Raw genomic sequence first — 14,966 nt, 5'->3', positions numbered from 1 at the left:
GAATCGTGAGGTGGGAGCACTCTACATGACTGACTTCCCCCAGAAGCTGGTGTTTCGCCCCGCTAATGTGCTGGTGCTCTATCTGACGCTAGCACTGAAGGATTGCTTAAAGGCCCCATGTCTCCAGCAGTGCACTGGGGTTTGTTATAGAAGAAAGATATGTAAGTCACAAGCTGTGTTCTACTAATGCTATCGGAATATACTTGTAAGATTCTGGAGACGGTGCTTCTGTTCTGCTTCCAAAACCCTGTGAAATAAAGATGTTTCAGACCAGTCTCAGTGGGTAGGTTCATCACTCTTCCTGTCTCTTACCCAGCTGACAAGAGTATATGCATTCACTGTTTTATTAGTCCCCAAAGCTTAGCTTTTATAAAATTGCTGGCAAGCGTGTTTTTTTTTTTTTTTTTGATTATCTGCTTCTTGTTCCTCGTGCCTCTCTATCAATTTTCCTCTGTTACCTATTAGTTGTCTCACTTCTCTTCCTATTTCCATGGATATATATTTTACAAAGCCTCAATATGGGAATTTGTTGGTGTGTGCACACAACACACACACACTCTCACACATGTATTTTCACACATTTGCTCTCTCCTAGAGTTCATTTATTTTTTGGTTTTGCATATACCTTCCAGAAATTCTCCCTTCTCCCCTATTTGAATTTTATATCTTTCACTGCTTACAGGAAATAGCTTCTATTGTGGCAAAGTTAATATATCAATGAAAAATAGCCATATTGTAACTATTGTTTTGCCTCCTGCTAAACTGACCTCAATATCATTGTTGGCAACACTAATCTGGACAGAACTGTAGTATTTTGGCCTTCTGGTACCTTGCTGGAGGTACCAGAAGATGACATAATGCTATGGACCAGAGAGGGTACCAGGGTGGTGAAGGAGAGTATAGAAATTATGTTGTGTGAGGTGCATTTGAAATGGTCAGTGATGCTGAGTTGGGAGACTCAGGACAGCTGCCTAATATTCATGAATGGTCACGTGGAGACAGATTTACTTGGTGTTGCTCCAGGGAGCAGAGCCTAGATTTGTGGGACGGATTTACAGGGACTATTTTGGCTTCTTACGAAGAAGCACTCCTGAGTAAATGGACTTATCCACCCATGAAATGAGCTGCCATGTGAAGAAGTGAGCTTCTCATCACTGGAAAGCTACCAAATAGGGTCTCACCGGGCATTTATTACTTGTTTTTTCTGTATTCTAGAGCACGTATTCCTTAATCTCTAAAGATTTCCTTTGTCACTGACTTCTAGATTCTTTTGTAATCCCACTGATGTGTGCAACATTTACTTTAAAATATCTACATAACTGGGCATCGTTTACAGACTATGCTTATATTTTTCTTTCTTTTTCCAGAAGGTAAGTGGTTAAAGAACACATCTGTAAAGTATAAACTTAACCTATATATTGGGCTCAATAACATCTCCTTTTGTCAGCTTGAGGGTGCCCTTGAGCAGGAGAGCAAAGCAAGAATGAACTGTGAGAAGGAAAAGTGCAAAGTAGAGGGCGAGTTAAAGCTGAACCAGGAGAGCATGGAGGACCTGGAGAGCAGGCAACTGCAACTAGCAGAAAAGCTGAGGAGGTGAGCCACCTTTCTGTGGACATGCGATTCTGGGAGACCTTATATTGAAGGAGACAGTTCTCTCACGGTGTTTATCCCAGTGACCCTAGGGCCAGATATCTCAAGACCTGCAGGGGAGGATAAAAAGGATAACAAGCCTAGGAAGTGGAGGGTTTTTTATTTTTTGCTAGACTTTATGAGATTACTCTTCTTTTTTATAATTATATAATAACCTACAAGAAAGTGATTGAAAAGTCTGACTAGCAGATGTGAATGAAAGGTGTAAGACATAGCAGGTGCAAATTATTAGAATTTGAAGTTACAAGTCAAAAAATAAAAGTGGCTCACTTCTTTTACTTATGAGATCAAGGGCTTAAAGTAAAAAAATCAAAAATAAATTCTAATATGAAGTCCCATATACCCTCTGATCATTTTTAAAAACAAAACAAAACTTATATGCCAGATGTAACTTCATTAGACATTTATACAACTTTTTTGGTCTAGTAATTTACTTTTTAAGTATTAAACTTTAAAATTGAAAGCATGATCAAAATGAATACACCTTCAGTTCACGCAGACTCCCAAGGAGCTCAGGGCAAAATGGCCCTATCAGTTGAATTTCATTGTTCAGTGAAACAGATTTTCTTACCTTGTCCCTTTTGTCTCCCTCTGTTTAGCTAGACTTTCTTCTAACAACTAGGGATTTTCAAGTTATTTGAAATAAATAAGAAAGGGAAACAGTGAAATCTAAGAGTAAGATAAGCCCTGTCTGAAGTGGAGAGCACACTGGTTGTGGCACCCACAGTGAAGAAGAGAATCGATGAGCAGCTATGAGCTTCTGGTTTTCCCTTCTGTGTATACGAGTTTCCATGATACATGCTTGTGGTCAGACTGGATTAATAGCCTATCAATAAGTTACTAAACTTGATAGGTGTTTGTAGACTTGATTAATAGCTTATCAATAACTTATTGAACTTGATAGGTGTTTGGAAAAGATGAAATAAGTAACCCTATGAATGTAGTGGAACAGTGAAAGGCAAAATGATGATACAGTTCCTTCAGCATTTAATTATGAAGATTGTGTTTCAGTATGGTAAAGTGAAATGATACTCCATGTCCTTGTAGGCCACAGGTCAAAGAGCTCTGGCATTTTAGAAACCTGTGTTTTGAGGAAATTATGAATTTATTATACAACCTTTTCTTTAAATGGACCTGTGTATATATGAAAACTTAATATATGAAAATGTGGCATTTTAAAATGGTGATGAGAGGATAGAATACTTAAAAACAGTGCCAAGATTATTAGCTATTCATCTTATGAGATAAAAGTTAAATTTCTTCTTCATGCTATTCACACACACACATAATCCAGTTGCATTAAAGAATTAAATGCAAAAATAAAGCTATAAAATCATTAGAAGATGCAGCATTATTCACAATAGCCAAGATGTAGAAACAACCTAAATCCCCATTGAATGAATGAATGAATGAAGAAAATGTGATGTATACATTTAATGGATTATTATTCAGTCACTTTTTAAAGGAATTCCTGCCCTTTGTGACAACAGGGATAAACCTGAAGGACTTTATGCTAAATTAAATGTCAGCCACAGAAGGACAAATGCTGCATGATTCCATTTATAGGAGGCATCTAAAAACAGTCAAACTCCTAGAAAGAGAGAGTAGAATGGTGGTTGCCAGAGTCTGGGAGGCAGAGGAAATGCAGAGTTGCTGTTCAGTGGTTATAAAGCTTCCATTAGGCAAGATGACTGAGTCCTAGAGATCTGTGTGATGTTCTACCTGTAGTTAATATTGTATTGCACACTTAAACATTTGTTGAGAGGGAAGATCTCATGTTAAATGTTCTTCAGTTATAAAAAACAATTAAAAGACAATATGGGTGGTAAGTCTTAGAAAATTGGCAGGCCGGACTTCCTGAATAAGTCACAAACCCCATCCAAAGGCATAAAAGGACTATGTTGATAAACTTGATGTTAATACGTCAACATTGTAAACATTTAGTGGCAAAAGCCAACATAAATGAAATTGGAACAAATTTGAAGCAGATATCAAAAAATAAATATCAAGAATATTAAAGGAAAATGTGTAATTCAATAATTAGTAGAAAAACCTAACAGAAAAATGGACAAAGGACACAAGTGAGCAGGTCATTTGTTTTATTTTAAAATCCTCATAATTGATAACATGCTGTCATCACTAGTAAACAAGGACATTCATAATAAAACAATGACACACTAGAAGTGTGCTAATATTAAATGTGAATGTAGAGAAATAACCTCACACTGCTATTGGGGGCCAAAGTTATAAGTTTTTAGATACATACCTATAACCAACGCAGCAATTTCTTGCTCAGTATCCACTCTAGAAACACTCACATGTAGGCAAGGGTGCACACATATGAACAGCATTATTTGTAAAAGTAAAATTTAGGGGGAAAACTCAGTGATTATTAATAGGGAAGTCAATAAGCTGCTGCTGCTGCTAAGTCACTTCAGTCATGTCCGACTCTGTGTGACCCCATAGACGTCAGCCCACCAGGCTCTCCTGCCCCTGGGATTCTCCGCAAGAACACTGGAGTGGGTTGCCATTTCCTTCTCCAATGCATGAAAGTGAAAAAGTGAAAGTGAATTTGCTCAGTCGTGTCCGACTCTTAGCGACCCCATGGACTGCAGCCCACCAGGCTCCTCCATCCATGGGATTTTCCAGGCAAGAGTACTGGAGTGGGGTGCCATTGCCTTCTCCAGAAGTGAATAAGAAAACCATATAATAGCTAAGTCATAGACTAGTAGTTCACAGTTAATTTCTAAGTGAAGTAATCTATGTGTGGGCTTTTGTGGTGGCTCAGTGGTGAAGAATCTAACTGCCAAGCAGGAGACATGGGTTCATTCCCTGGATCAGAAAGATCCCCTTGAGAAGGAAATGGCAACCTACCCCAGTTTTCTTGCCTAGGAAAGCCCACGTAGAGAAATAACCTCAGGAGGAGGAGCCTGGCTAGCTGTAGTCTTTGGGGTTGCAAAAGAGACAAGACTTAACAATGAAACAATAACAAATCTATGTGTAGGCCAAAGTGGAAAAATCTCCGTGTGTTATTGAATTAAAAATGTTGTACAGGGACTTCCCGGGTGGTTCAGTGGTTAAGAATCTGCCTTGCAACGCAAGAGATGTGGATTTGATCCCTCGTTGGGGAACTGAGACCCAAATGCCACCGAGCAACTAAGCCTGGCACCACAGCTACTGATCGCGTATGCTCTGGAGCCTGTGAGCCACAGCTAGGAAGTTGCACTGCAACAAAAGATTCCTAGTGCCACAACTAAGATCCAACACAGTCAAATAAAATAAATATTAGAAAATGCGAAATTATAAATCTAAATGTATATAATATTATACCATTCCCAGTAAAGAAAATGAAGCTATTTCTACTGATACATAAGCACAAACATATGTCAATACTTAGAAAAATGTCCAGAAGGAGCCACATCGAATTGATTATGGTGGTTACCTCTAGGGAAGGAACAGAGGCTGGGTATAATAGCCAAGGAGACTTCAGCTCTAGATGTAATAGTTGAATTTTTACAATGAATGACTTCATATATTATTACAATAATTTGAAGACTATTTAAACAAAATGTTATTACTTTGAGCAATTTCATTTGACAACTCTTTCCCTAACAGGAAAGAATTAGAAATGAATCAGATGAGGTCGAAGGTGGAGAATGAGAAAAACCTGGTGGCTCAGCTTCAGAAGACGGTTAAAGAGTTCCAGGTGATCATTTATCAAATCCCTGTGTGTATCTGTAGTTCAATCCCTAGTTGATGACTGGTGCTTCAGTGACAAATGTTCTGCCAAGGTAGCCAGAACCCTAGCCAACGATTAACAGAAGCAGGAAAGAACGCTGGTTGAGAAGGTAACCTGGCGTTCTACAGGTAGGTGACTCTGGGGAATATTACTTAAGCTTAGATTTCCTTATCATGAAGATAGTAAAAACAAATAGCTAATATGTTGAATGTTTGACAAAAACTAGGCATTGTACTAAAACCCAGGACATCTATGTTTTTACTCATTAATCTTCCTGACAACTTTTGAACTAAAATGTAACTACAGTTAAGTGGTAAGCTCAGTGCCTGACCCATGCATGGTAAGCATTCAGTATTAACAATTTAATTTTTTATGATGATTAGTCTTTGTAATTGTAAGACAGTTACACTGAAAATCTGTTTTATAGCTACTTGTAGCCTCAAAATGTTATTTGATAATGGGCAGCTATTTATAAGTTTAGACGATGTGACTGTTTTATACTACATTACCACATTATGTTGTTCAGTTGCTAAGTCATGTCCAGCTCTTTGCAACCCCATGGGCTACAGCACACCAGACCTTCCTGTCCTTCACTCTCTTCTGGAATTTGCTCAAACTCATAGGAAGTTGGTGCTGCTATCCAACCATCTCATCCTCTGTTGCCCTCTTCTCTTCCTGCCCTCAATTGAGTCAGCTCTTTGCTTCAGTACTTTGCCCAAAGTATTTGAGCTTTAGCTTCAGCATCAGTCCTACCAATGAATATGCAGGGTTGATTTTCTTTAGGATTGACTGGTTTGATCTCCCTGTGGTCCAAGGGATTCTCAAGAGTCTTCTCCACATTATAAAGTAATTTAAAACATATAACTCCTCACATATACATGGAGATGGGTTCTTTTCCTTTGGAGCTAGTTATCTCATTAATGTAACTATTACTCAAAATAATTTTGGAATTTTTTCCTGATTATTACTTTCTGAGACATTTGAGTCAAATACGGCCAGTCTCCCTGCTTTATGGATGTGCTTTCAGACAATATTAATCTTCAAGCAGTTATCTATCATATTTACCAGACTTCTCTTCACACAGTAGTTGATCCAAAAAAATGTTCAATGTATCCAAAATACAAACTTTCTTACCCTTATGACTTAAAATAATGTTCCAAAGATTATTTCTAAGGAAATGTTTCAGAAATGTTTGATCTGGTTTGAGTATTGTTTGAAATGAAGGTATTGTATCTCAAGATAACTAATTGTAAAGGGATCATGATTAGTTGGGTGTGGAAATCATAAATTTTTTAGCACCTCTGTCACAACTCATCCAGATTAGATACCCTTATTTATTTGGTTCAGTCTAAAAATTTTAGCAAATTTTAGTTTCCTTTTAGCAATCATACTCTTTACTTAATGGAAAGAAAAGTATATTCTAAAATATAAGTCATTCCTTTTTTCTTCTGCCCTAACCTACACCTAATTATTTAAGGTGATATTAATGACCATCATCAGTTTTACTGTCCTGTCCCACAATGGTGCTATCAAGATTTGTAAAGCTATTTGCCCTTACAGCAAAAGACTTTTGGGCTCTGAGAATTCTTCTCACTGCTCTTCTTTGTCTTGTAATTCTGCTTCTAATAATATCAGGTTATTACCCCAATTAATAATCCCATTCCTCCACCAATTTTAATTTGTTACTTCAACTTTCCTGCTACTTAAAATCACCTTCAGACTAAGAAATCAAGTAACCAAGTTTGTCAGAATTTGTATAAAATTAAATGGATGCTGTGTCTTATGAGTTAGCTGCTTGAACTCAGGGGTATTTAATTTAATCTGTTGATGAGATTTTTGCCAAAGTTGGCAATAGTTAAGGTTTTCAGGTAAATAAATTTCAGATAAATGAGGTTTTGTATACAAAATTCATCATGTTATTTTTTATAAGCTCTCCTTAAAGTGTTTCCTTGTTATATGAAATATATTTTCTAGTCCTTTGCAAAGTGCTCTTTATTAAAATGTCCTCTTCATGTATATAATCTAATGAGGTTGCTCATCACCATGGTCTGGGAAATTGGGAGGAATTACAAATTTTAATTCTGGTCTCGGTACTGCTTTGGAGCAAATTACTTAATTTCTCTGTATTCTATCTTCTTTAGCTATAAATGAGAACCAAAAGTGTTATGTTGTTTTGCTTAGTTTTGAGAAAAAAAAATACAGTAGAGCTCTTGAATATAAAATATGCTACAAGTGCTTAGTGAAAGTTAAAGTTATTTATTGCTATAGACTCAGATACAACTTTTGAAAGAAGAATTGGAAGCTGAAAGGACCACTCGAGCCAAGGTAGAGAGGGAGAGAGCTAACCTCATCCGAGAGCTGGAAGACATGAATGAGAGGCTGGAGGAGGCAGGAGGTGTCAGTTCAGCTCAGCTGGAGATAACTAAGAAACAAGAAACAAAATTCCAGAAGCTCCGCCGAGACCTGGAAGAGGCCACACTGCACTTTGAGGCAACCTCTGCCTCTTTGAAGAAGAGACACGCAGATAGCCTGGCTGAGCTGGAGAGCCAGGTAGAAAATTTACAACAGGTCAAGCAGACACTGGAAAAAGACAAGAGTGACCTAGAGCTCGAAGTGAACGATCTCCTGATCCATGTTGAACAGATGACCAAAGCTAAGGTAAAGAACATTTACAAGCTCTCCTTAAGGATTTAGAACATGGAAGTAGGCGGAGGAGGGGAAGGGAGAGAAAGTTAAAGTAAATTGGTGACTCAAAGTCCCTGCTAATGGAAGCTAGAGATCTTCAGATTGGCTCAGTTCAGTTCAGTCACTCTGTCATGTTTGACTCTTTGCAACCCCATGAATCATAGCACGCCAGGCCTCCCTGTCCATCACCAACTCCATCGAGTTGGTGATGCCATCCAGCCATCTCATCCTCTGTCGTCCCCTTCTCCTCCTGCCCCCAAACCCTCCCAGCATCAGAGTCTTTTCCAATGACTCAACTCTTCGCATGAGGTGGCCAAAGTACTGGAGTTTCAGCTTCAGCATCAGTCCTTCCAATTAACACCCAGGACTGATCTCCTTTAGGATGGACTGGTTGGATCTCCTTGGAGTCAAAGGGACTCTCAAGTCTTCTCCAACACCACAGTTCAAAACCATCAATACTTCGGCGCTCAGCTTTCTTCACAGTCCAACTCTCGCATCCATACATGACCACTGGAAAAACCATAGCCATGACTAGATGGACCTTTGTTGGCAAAGTAATGTCTCTGCTTTTGAATATGCTATCTAGGTTGGTCATAACTTGTCTTCCAAGGAGTAAGCGTCTTTTAATTTCATGGCTGCAATCACCATCTGCAATGATTGGAGCCCCCCAAAATAAAGTCTGACACTGTTTCCACTGTTTCCCCATCTATTTGCCATGAAGTGATGGGACCAGATGCCATGATCTTCGTTTTCTGAACGTTGAGCTTTAAGCCAACTTTTTCACTCTCCACTTTCACTTTCATCATGGGCTTTTTAGTTCCTCTTCACTTTCTGCCATAAGGGTGGTGTCATCTGCATATCTGAGGTTATTGATATTTCTCCCGGCAATCTTGATTCCAGCTTGTGCTTCTTCCAGCCCAATGTTTCTCATGATGTACCCTGTACATAAGTTAAATAAGCAGAGTGACACTATACAGCCTTGATGTACTCTTTTTCCTATTTGGAACCAGTCTGTTGTTCCATGTCCAGTTCTAACTGTTGCTTCCTGACCTGTATATAGGCTTCTCAAGAGGCAGGCCAGGTGGTCTGATATTCCCATCTCTTTCAGAATTTTCCACAGTTTGTTGTGATCCACTCAATCAAAGGCTTTGACATAGTCAATAAAGCAGAAGTAGGTGTTTTTCTGGAACTCTCTTGCTTTTTTGATGATCCAGCAGATGTTGGCAATTTGATCTCTGGTTCCTCTGCCTTTTCTAAAACCAGCTTGAACATCTGGAAGTTCATGGTTCACGTATTACTGAAGCCTGGCTTGGAGAATTTTGAGCATTACTTTACTAGCATGTGAGATGAGTGCAATTATGTGGTAGTTTGAGCATTCTTTGGTATTGCCTTTCTTTGGGATTGGAATGAAAACTGAGCTTTTCCAGTCCTGTGGCCATTACTGAATCTTCCAAATTTGCTGGCATATTGAGTGCAACACTTTCACAGCATCATCTTTCAGGATTTGAAATAGCTCAATTAGAATTCCATCACCTCCACTAGCTTTGTTCATAGTGATGCTTTCTAAGGCCCACTTGACTTCACATTCCAGGATGTCTGGATCTAGGTGAGTGATCACACCATCGTGATTATCTTGGTTGTGAAGATATTTTTTGTACAGTTCTTTTGTGTATTCTTGCCACCTCTTCTTAATATCTTGTGCTTCTGTTAGGTCCGTACCATTTCTGTCCTTTATCGAGACCATCTTTGCATGAAACATTCCCTTGATATCTCTAATTTTCTTGAAGAGATCTCTAGTCTTTCCCATTCTATTGTTTTCCTCTATTTCTTTGCATTGATCGCTGAGGAAGGCTTTCTTATTTCTCCTTGCTATTCTTTGGAACTCTGCATTCAGATGCTTATATATTTCCTTTTGTCCTTTGCTTTTCACTTCTCTTCTTTTCACAGCTATTTGTAAGGCCTCCTCAGACAGCCATTTTGCTTTTTTGCATTTCTTTTCCATGCGGATGGTTTTTATCCCTGTCTCCTGTACAATGTCACAAACCTCCGTCCATAGTTCGTCAGGCACTCTGTCTATCAGACCTAGTCCCTTAAATCTATTTCTCACTTCCACTGTATAATCATAAGGGATTTGATTTAGGTCATACCTGAATGGTCTAGTGGTTTTCCCCACTTTCTTCAATTTCAGTGTGAATTTGGCAATAAGGAGTTCATGATCTGAGCCACAGTCAGCTCCCAGTCTTGTTTTTGCTGACTGTATAGAGCTTCTCCATCTTTGGCTGCAAAGAATATAATCAATCTGATTTCAGTGTTGACCGTCTGGTGATGTCCATGTGTAGAGTCTTCTCTTGTGTTGTTGGAAGAGGGTGTTTGTTATGACCAGTGCATTCTCTTGGCAAAACTCTATTAGTCTTTGCCTTGCTTCATTCCATATTCCAAGGCCAAATTTGCCTGTTACTCCAGGTGTTTCTTGACTTCCTACTTTTGCATTCCAGTCCCCTATAATGAAAAGGACATCTCTTTTGGGTGTTAGTTCTAAAAGGTCTCGTAGGTCTTCATAGAACCGTTCAACTTCAGCTTCTTCAGCGTTACTGGTTGGGGCATAGACTTCGATTACCGTGATATTGAATGGTTTGCCTTGGAAATTAACAGAGATCATTCTGTTGTTTTTGAGATTGCATCCAAGTACTGCATTTCGGACTGTTTTGTTGACTATGATGGCTACTCCATTTCTTCTAATGGATTCCTGCCCACAGTAGTAGATATAATGGTCATCTGAGTTAAATTCAGCCATTCCAATCCATTTTAGTTTGCGGATTCCTAGAATGTCAATGTTCACGCTTGCCATTTCCTGTTTGACCACTTCCAATTTGCCTTGATTTATGGACCTAACATTCCAGTCCCTATGCAATATTGCTCTTTACAGCATTGGACCTTGCTTGTATCACCAGTCGCATCCACAGCTGGGTATTGTTTTTGTTTTGGCTCCATCCCTTCATTCTTTCTGGAGTTATTTCTCCACTGATCTCCAATAGCATATTGGGCACCTACTGGCCTGGGGAGTTCCCCCTTCAGTGTACTATCATTTTGCCTTTTCATATGGTTCATGGGGTTCTCAAGGCAAGAATACTGAAGTGGTTTGCCGTTCCCTTCTCCAGTGGACCACATTCTGTCAGACCTCTCCACCATGACCCGTCCGTCTTGGGTGGCCCCACACAGCATGGCTTAGTTTAGACAAGGCTGTGGTCCGTGTGATCAGTTTGGCCAGTTTTCTGTGAGTATGGTTTCAGTGTGTCTGCCCTCTGATGCCCTCTTGCAACACCTACCATCTTACTTGGGTTTGTCTTACCTTGGATATGGGGTATCTCTTCACGGCTGCTCCAGCAAAGTGCAGCCGCTGCTCCTTACCTTGGACAAGGGGTATCTCCTCATGGCCACCTCTCCTGACCTTGAACGTGGAGTAGCTCCTCTCGGCCCTCCTGCATCCGCACAGCCGCTGCTCCTTGAATGTGGGGTTGCACCTCTCGGCCACCTCCCCTGACCTCGGGTGTGGAGTAGCTCCTCTAGGCCGCAGCCTCTGACCTCAGGTGTGGGATAGCTCCTCTCTAGATCAGGTCTAATCTCAGGCATTGCTAAAGCTCCATGACCATCCCCTGAAGGTAGCCTGACAGTGGCTTCTGACCTTATTGGAATTCCAGTCTGTGTTCCTTGTGGGTCTTTCTAGTGATGACACAGTAGGTAGGCTGGACAAGGGATGCCACTAACTTGTACATGGTGTGTGTGTCTCTCTCTTTTTTCAATTGGAGGATAATTGCGTGACAATGTTGTGTTAGTCTCTGCTGTACAATAACCAGAATCAGCTATAAGTATACACATGTCCCCTCCTCTTGTGCCTCCCCCTCCCACCCCATCTCACTCCTCCTGGTCATCACAGAGCACTGAGCTAAACTCCCTGTGCCATACAGCAACTTCCCACTAGCTGTCTACTTTACACACTGTAGTGGATATATGTCAGTGCTACTCTTTCAATTCATCCCACCCTCCCCTTTCCCTCCCTGTGTCTACAAGTCTGTTCTCTATGTCTCCATCTTTATTCCTGCTTTGCAAATAGATTCATCAGTGGTGTTTCTCTCTTGAAGGATGGCTTTGAGTTGGGAGCACTCCAAGGAGGGGGCTCAGGAACTTTAAGTCCATCCAAACAAATGGTGGTACAAACAGCTTTGGGGGAAGTTAAGAACTTTTTCTCCTTTGTGTCCTCTGGCATCTCTTTAATAAGCCAACACTAGGAGAATTTTCACATGTTCTTTCTTCACCGAGCCCATTAATCTCTACTCTGCCAGCTCTCATCTCAAATGACTAGTATCAGATCACAGGTAAGAACCTCCTTACCTTCTGGCAGTTGAGAGGAGCTTTGATTGAGGCCATGCAGAGCAAATAACCGGTGCCAGATTCTTCCTGTGAGCAGAATCTGTAGTCATCTGGGAAGACAAACCAACAATAAAGCTTGATCTTTAAGGACGGCAACCATAAAAATGTACAATTTCTTCAGAGATACTGAGTGACTCCTGAAATATTTAGCCTTAATTTCCTTTAAATAGCACATTGAATAGAAAGAAACACAACTACCCCACTTTTACTTCTCTTTCTTCCTCTCCACTCTCCCTGCCATCACACCTTCAATTATCATAAAATATAAATCTAGTGAGGACTTCGGACCTCTCTTCCTCTGTCTCTTCTGTATGCTGCATTTTGTTTGGATTCTGTCTTCAACTCAGCAATGAAAACATTCTCACTCCTTGCCCTTGTAGGCTTTATCTTCCTTTATCAGTTCAAGTGAGCACTAGAAGACCTTACTCTTTGCCTCTCATTCATCCTCAGGAACTCTTCTGTTGCTATACATTTTAGTAGTAAGTCATAAAATCATAAGACCATTGACAGATTCACCATAAATCCGTACTAATTATGTATTAATTTTATACTTACCAACTTCCTCTGGAATTTCATTGCTGCTCAGAAGTTCTTTATTCTTCTAACTTGTTTTATTTTAAAAGAGAAACAAAAATCCTCAGACTCCAACCCTGCTTTCCTGAATCCATCCTTTTACTAAATGTTAACACTTAACTGATAAGATTAAGACCATTCATTATAACTTCTCTCTTCACCTTATAATATATTCACTCAGCCATTTCTTTCATTCTTGCTCCAAACAATAAAATAGTCTTCCACATAACCATTATTCACATATTGAAAAAAAAAAAAAAAACAGACTTTTCCATACTAGGGTTAGTATTTTGAGAGAAAAGCAAAGCCTGTCCATGTCTGTCTTAATCTGACTCCTTGACCAAAGAGTAATGTTCTATTTATCTATTGATATGTAGCAAATCCAGAGAAGGCAATGGCACCCCACTCCAGTATTCTTGCCTGGAAAATCCCATGGACGGAGAAGCCTGGTAGGCTGCAGTCCATGGGGTCGCTAGGAGTCGGACACGACTGAGTGACTTCACTTTCACTTTTCACTTTCATGCATTGGAGAAGGAAATGGCAACCCACTCCAGTGTTCTTGCCTGGAGAATCCCAGGGACGGCGGAGCCTGGTGGGCTGCCGTCTGTGCGGTCGCACAGAGTCGGACACGACTGAAGCGACTTAGCAGCAGCAGCAGCAGCATGTAGCAAATCACCCTCAAAGCCTTGAAGTTAAAACAATGTAATTTATTATTTTTCTCTCTTGGTTCTGGGGCTTGACAGGCTTAGCGCAGATGGTGGTTCTGACTCAAATCATCTGAAGGTTTATTTATTCACCTGTCTGGCTCTTGGGCTGGGATAGCTAGACAGTTGAGGGCTGTTTGGAAATGTCTCTTTCCTTATGACCTCTCCATGTAGCTAGCTTGGCTTTCCTCACAGCGTGGTAGTCATAGGGGAGTTGGACTTCTTATATGGTAATTCAGGGCACTAAAAGCAAGTATTCCAAGAGACCAGAAGCTGCAAAGACTCTTGTGAGGTTGGCTTGCAATACGGCGGAGTGATTCTGTGTGACTCCCAACAGTGATGAGTCACAGGATAGGGTCTACACGTGGGTGTGGATACTAGAGAGTGTGGCTCATTGGTGTGCCTTGTTTGGAAACCAGCTCCCACAAGTCAGTGTATATCTCACTACCTCCTACTCCTTTAACCCCTGCACTGTCTTTTATTTACCCTTTTGTTGGGCTTCCCTGATAGCTCAGACAGTAAAGAACTGCCTGCAGTGCAGGAGACCTGGATTCCATCCCTGGGTCAGGAAGATCCTCTGGTGAAGGGCATGGCAACCCACTCCAGTATTCTTGCCTGGAGAATCCCCTGGATAGAGGAGCCTGGTGGGCTACAGTCCATGAGGCTGCAAAGAGTCGGACATGACTGAGTGACTAAGCACACATCTTAAAAGTAGTTTCTTAATTGGTTCTTGCAAAGATCAGTAATGTCTCTCTTTCTTCACATTAGCATGTCTAAAGCCAGACTTACCTCTCCTGAAGCTGACATGTAATTCCTATGGATGTTTTTGCCACCAGCACCCTGTTCCTTCCATCACCCAGACTCAGCCTAGAACTGTTTCCTCTCTGTTCTTTGCTTTCCAATCAGTTCTTACAGAAGGTCAATTTTGTACTGTCTTGTAATTTTTCATTCCATTCCCACTCATATGTAAAAATTTCATGATCTGTTAACTGGATTATTGCAGTGTTTTCTAAATTATCTTTTTTTTTTCCAATCTTTTTAAAATAGTACCCATATGAATATTTTGAGAGATGCATGGCTCTGTGGAATCATGTCCCTGCTTCAGAGTGAACTCCACACTTCTGCCCTTTAAGGTACCCTATAGCCCATGATCTGACTCCACTCCTCGTGCCAGTTTTAGATTCTAG

The 14,966-nt window shown here is 40.3% G+C and overlaps 1 protein-coding gene across 3 annotated transcripts in view; it reads left to right on the top strand.

The window, feature by feature from the left end:
- The window catches only part of MYH15 (myosin heavy chain 15), a 124,566-nt gene that overhangs the window by 54,450 nt on the left and 55,150 nt on the right, over window positions 1–14,966 (top strand). For 2 of the 3 annotated variants that reach the window (XM_025283513.3, XM_044941522.2), the window contains exons 15-17: window positions 1,448–1,593; window positions 5,266–5,356; window positions 7,658–8,047. In XM_025283513.3, the coding sequence (XP_025139298.3) occupies window positions 1,448–1,593; window positions 5,266–5,356; window positions 7,658–8,047 (627 nt within the window). The remainder of the gene's footprint in view (window positions 1–1,447; window positions 1,594–5,265; window positions 5,357–7,657; window positions 8,048–14,966) is intronic. The other variant, XM_044941531.2, reaches the window with a different exon arrangement.

The sequence above is a fragment of the Bubalus bubalis genome, chromosome 1, assembly GCF_019923935.1.
Source record: "Bubalus bubalis isolate 160015118507 breed Murrah chromosome 1, NDDB_SH_1, whole genome shotgun sequence".
Lineage (NCBI taxonomy): Eukaryota > Metazoa > Chordata > Mammalia > Artiodactyla > Bovidae > Bubalus > Bubalus bubalis.
This window is presented reverse-complemented; position numbering and strand designations above follow the sequence as displayed.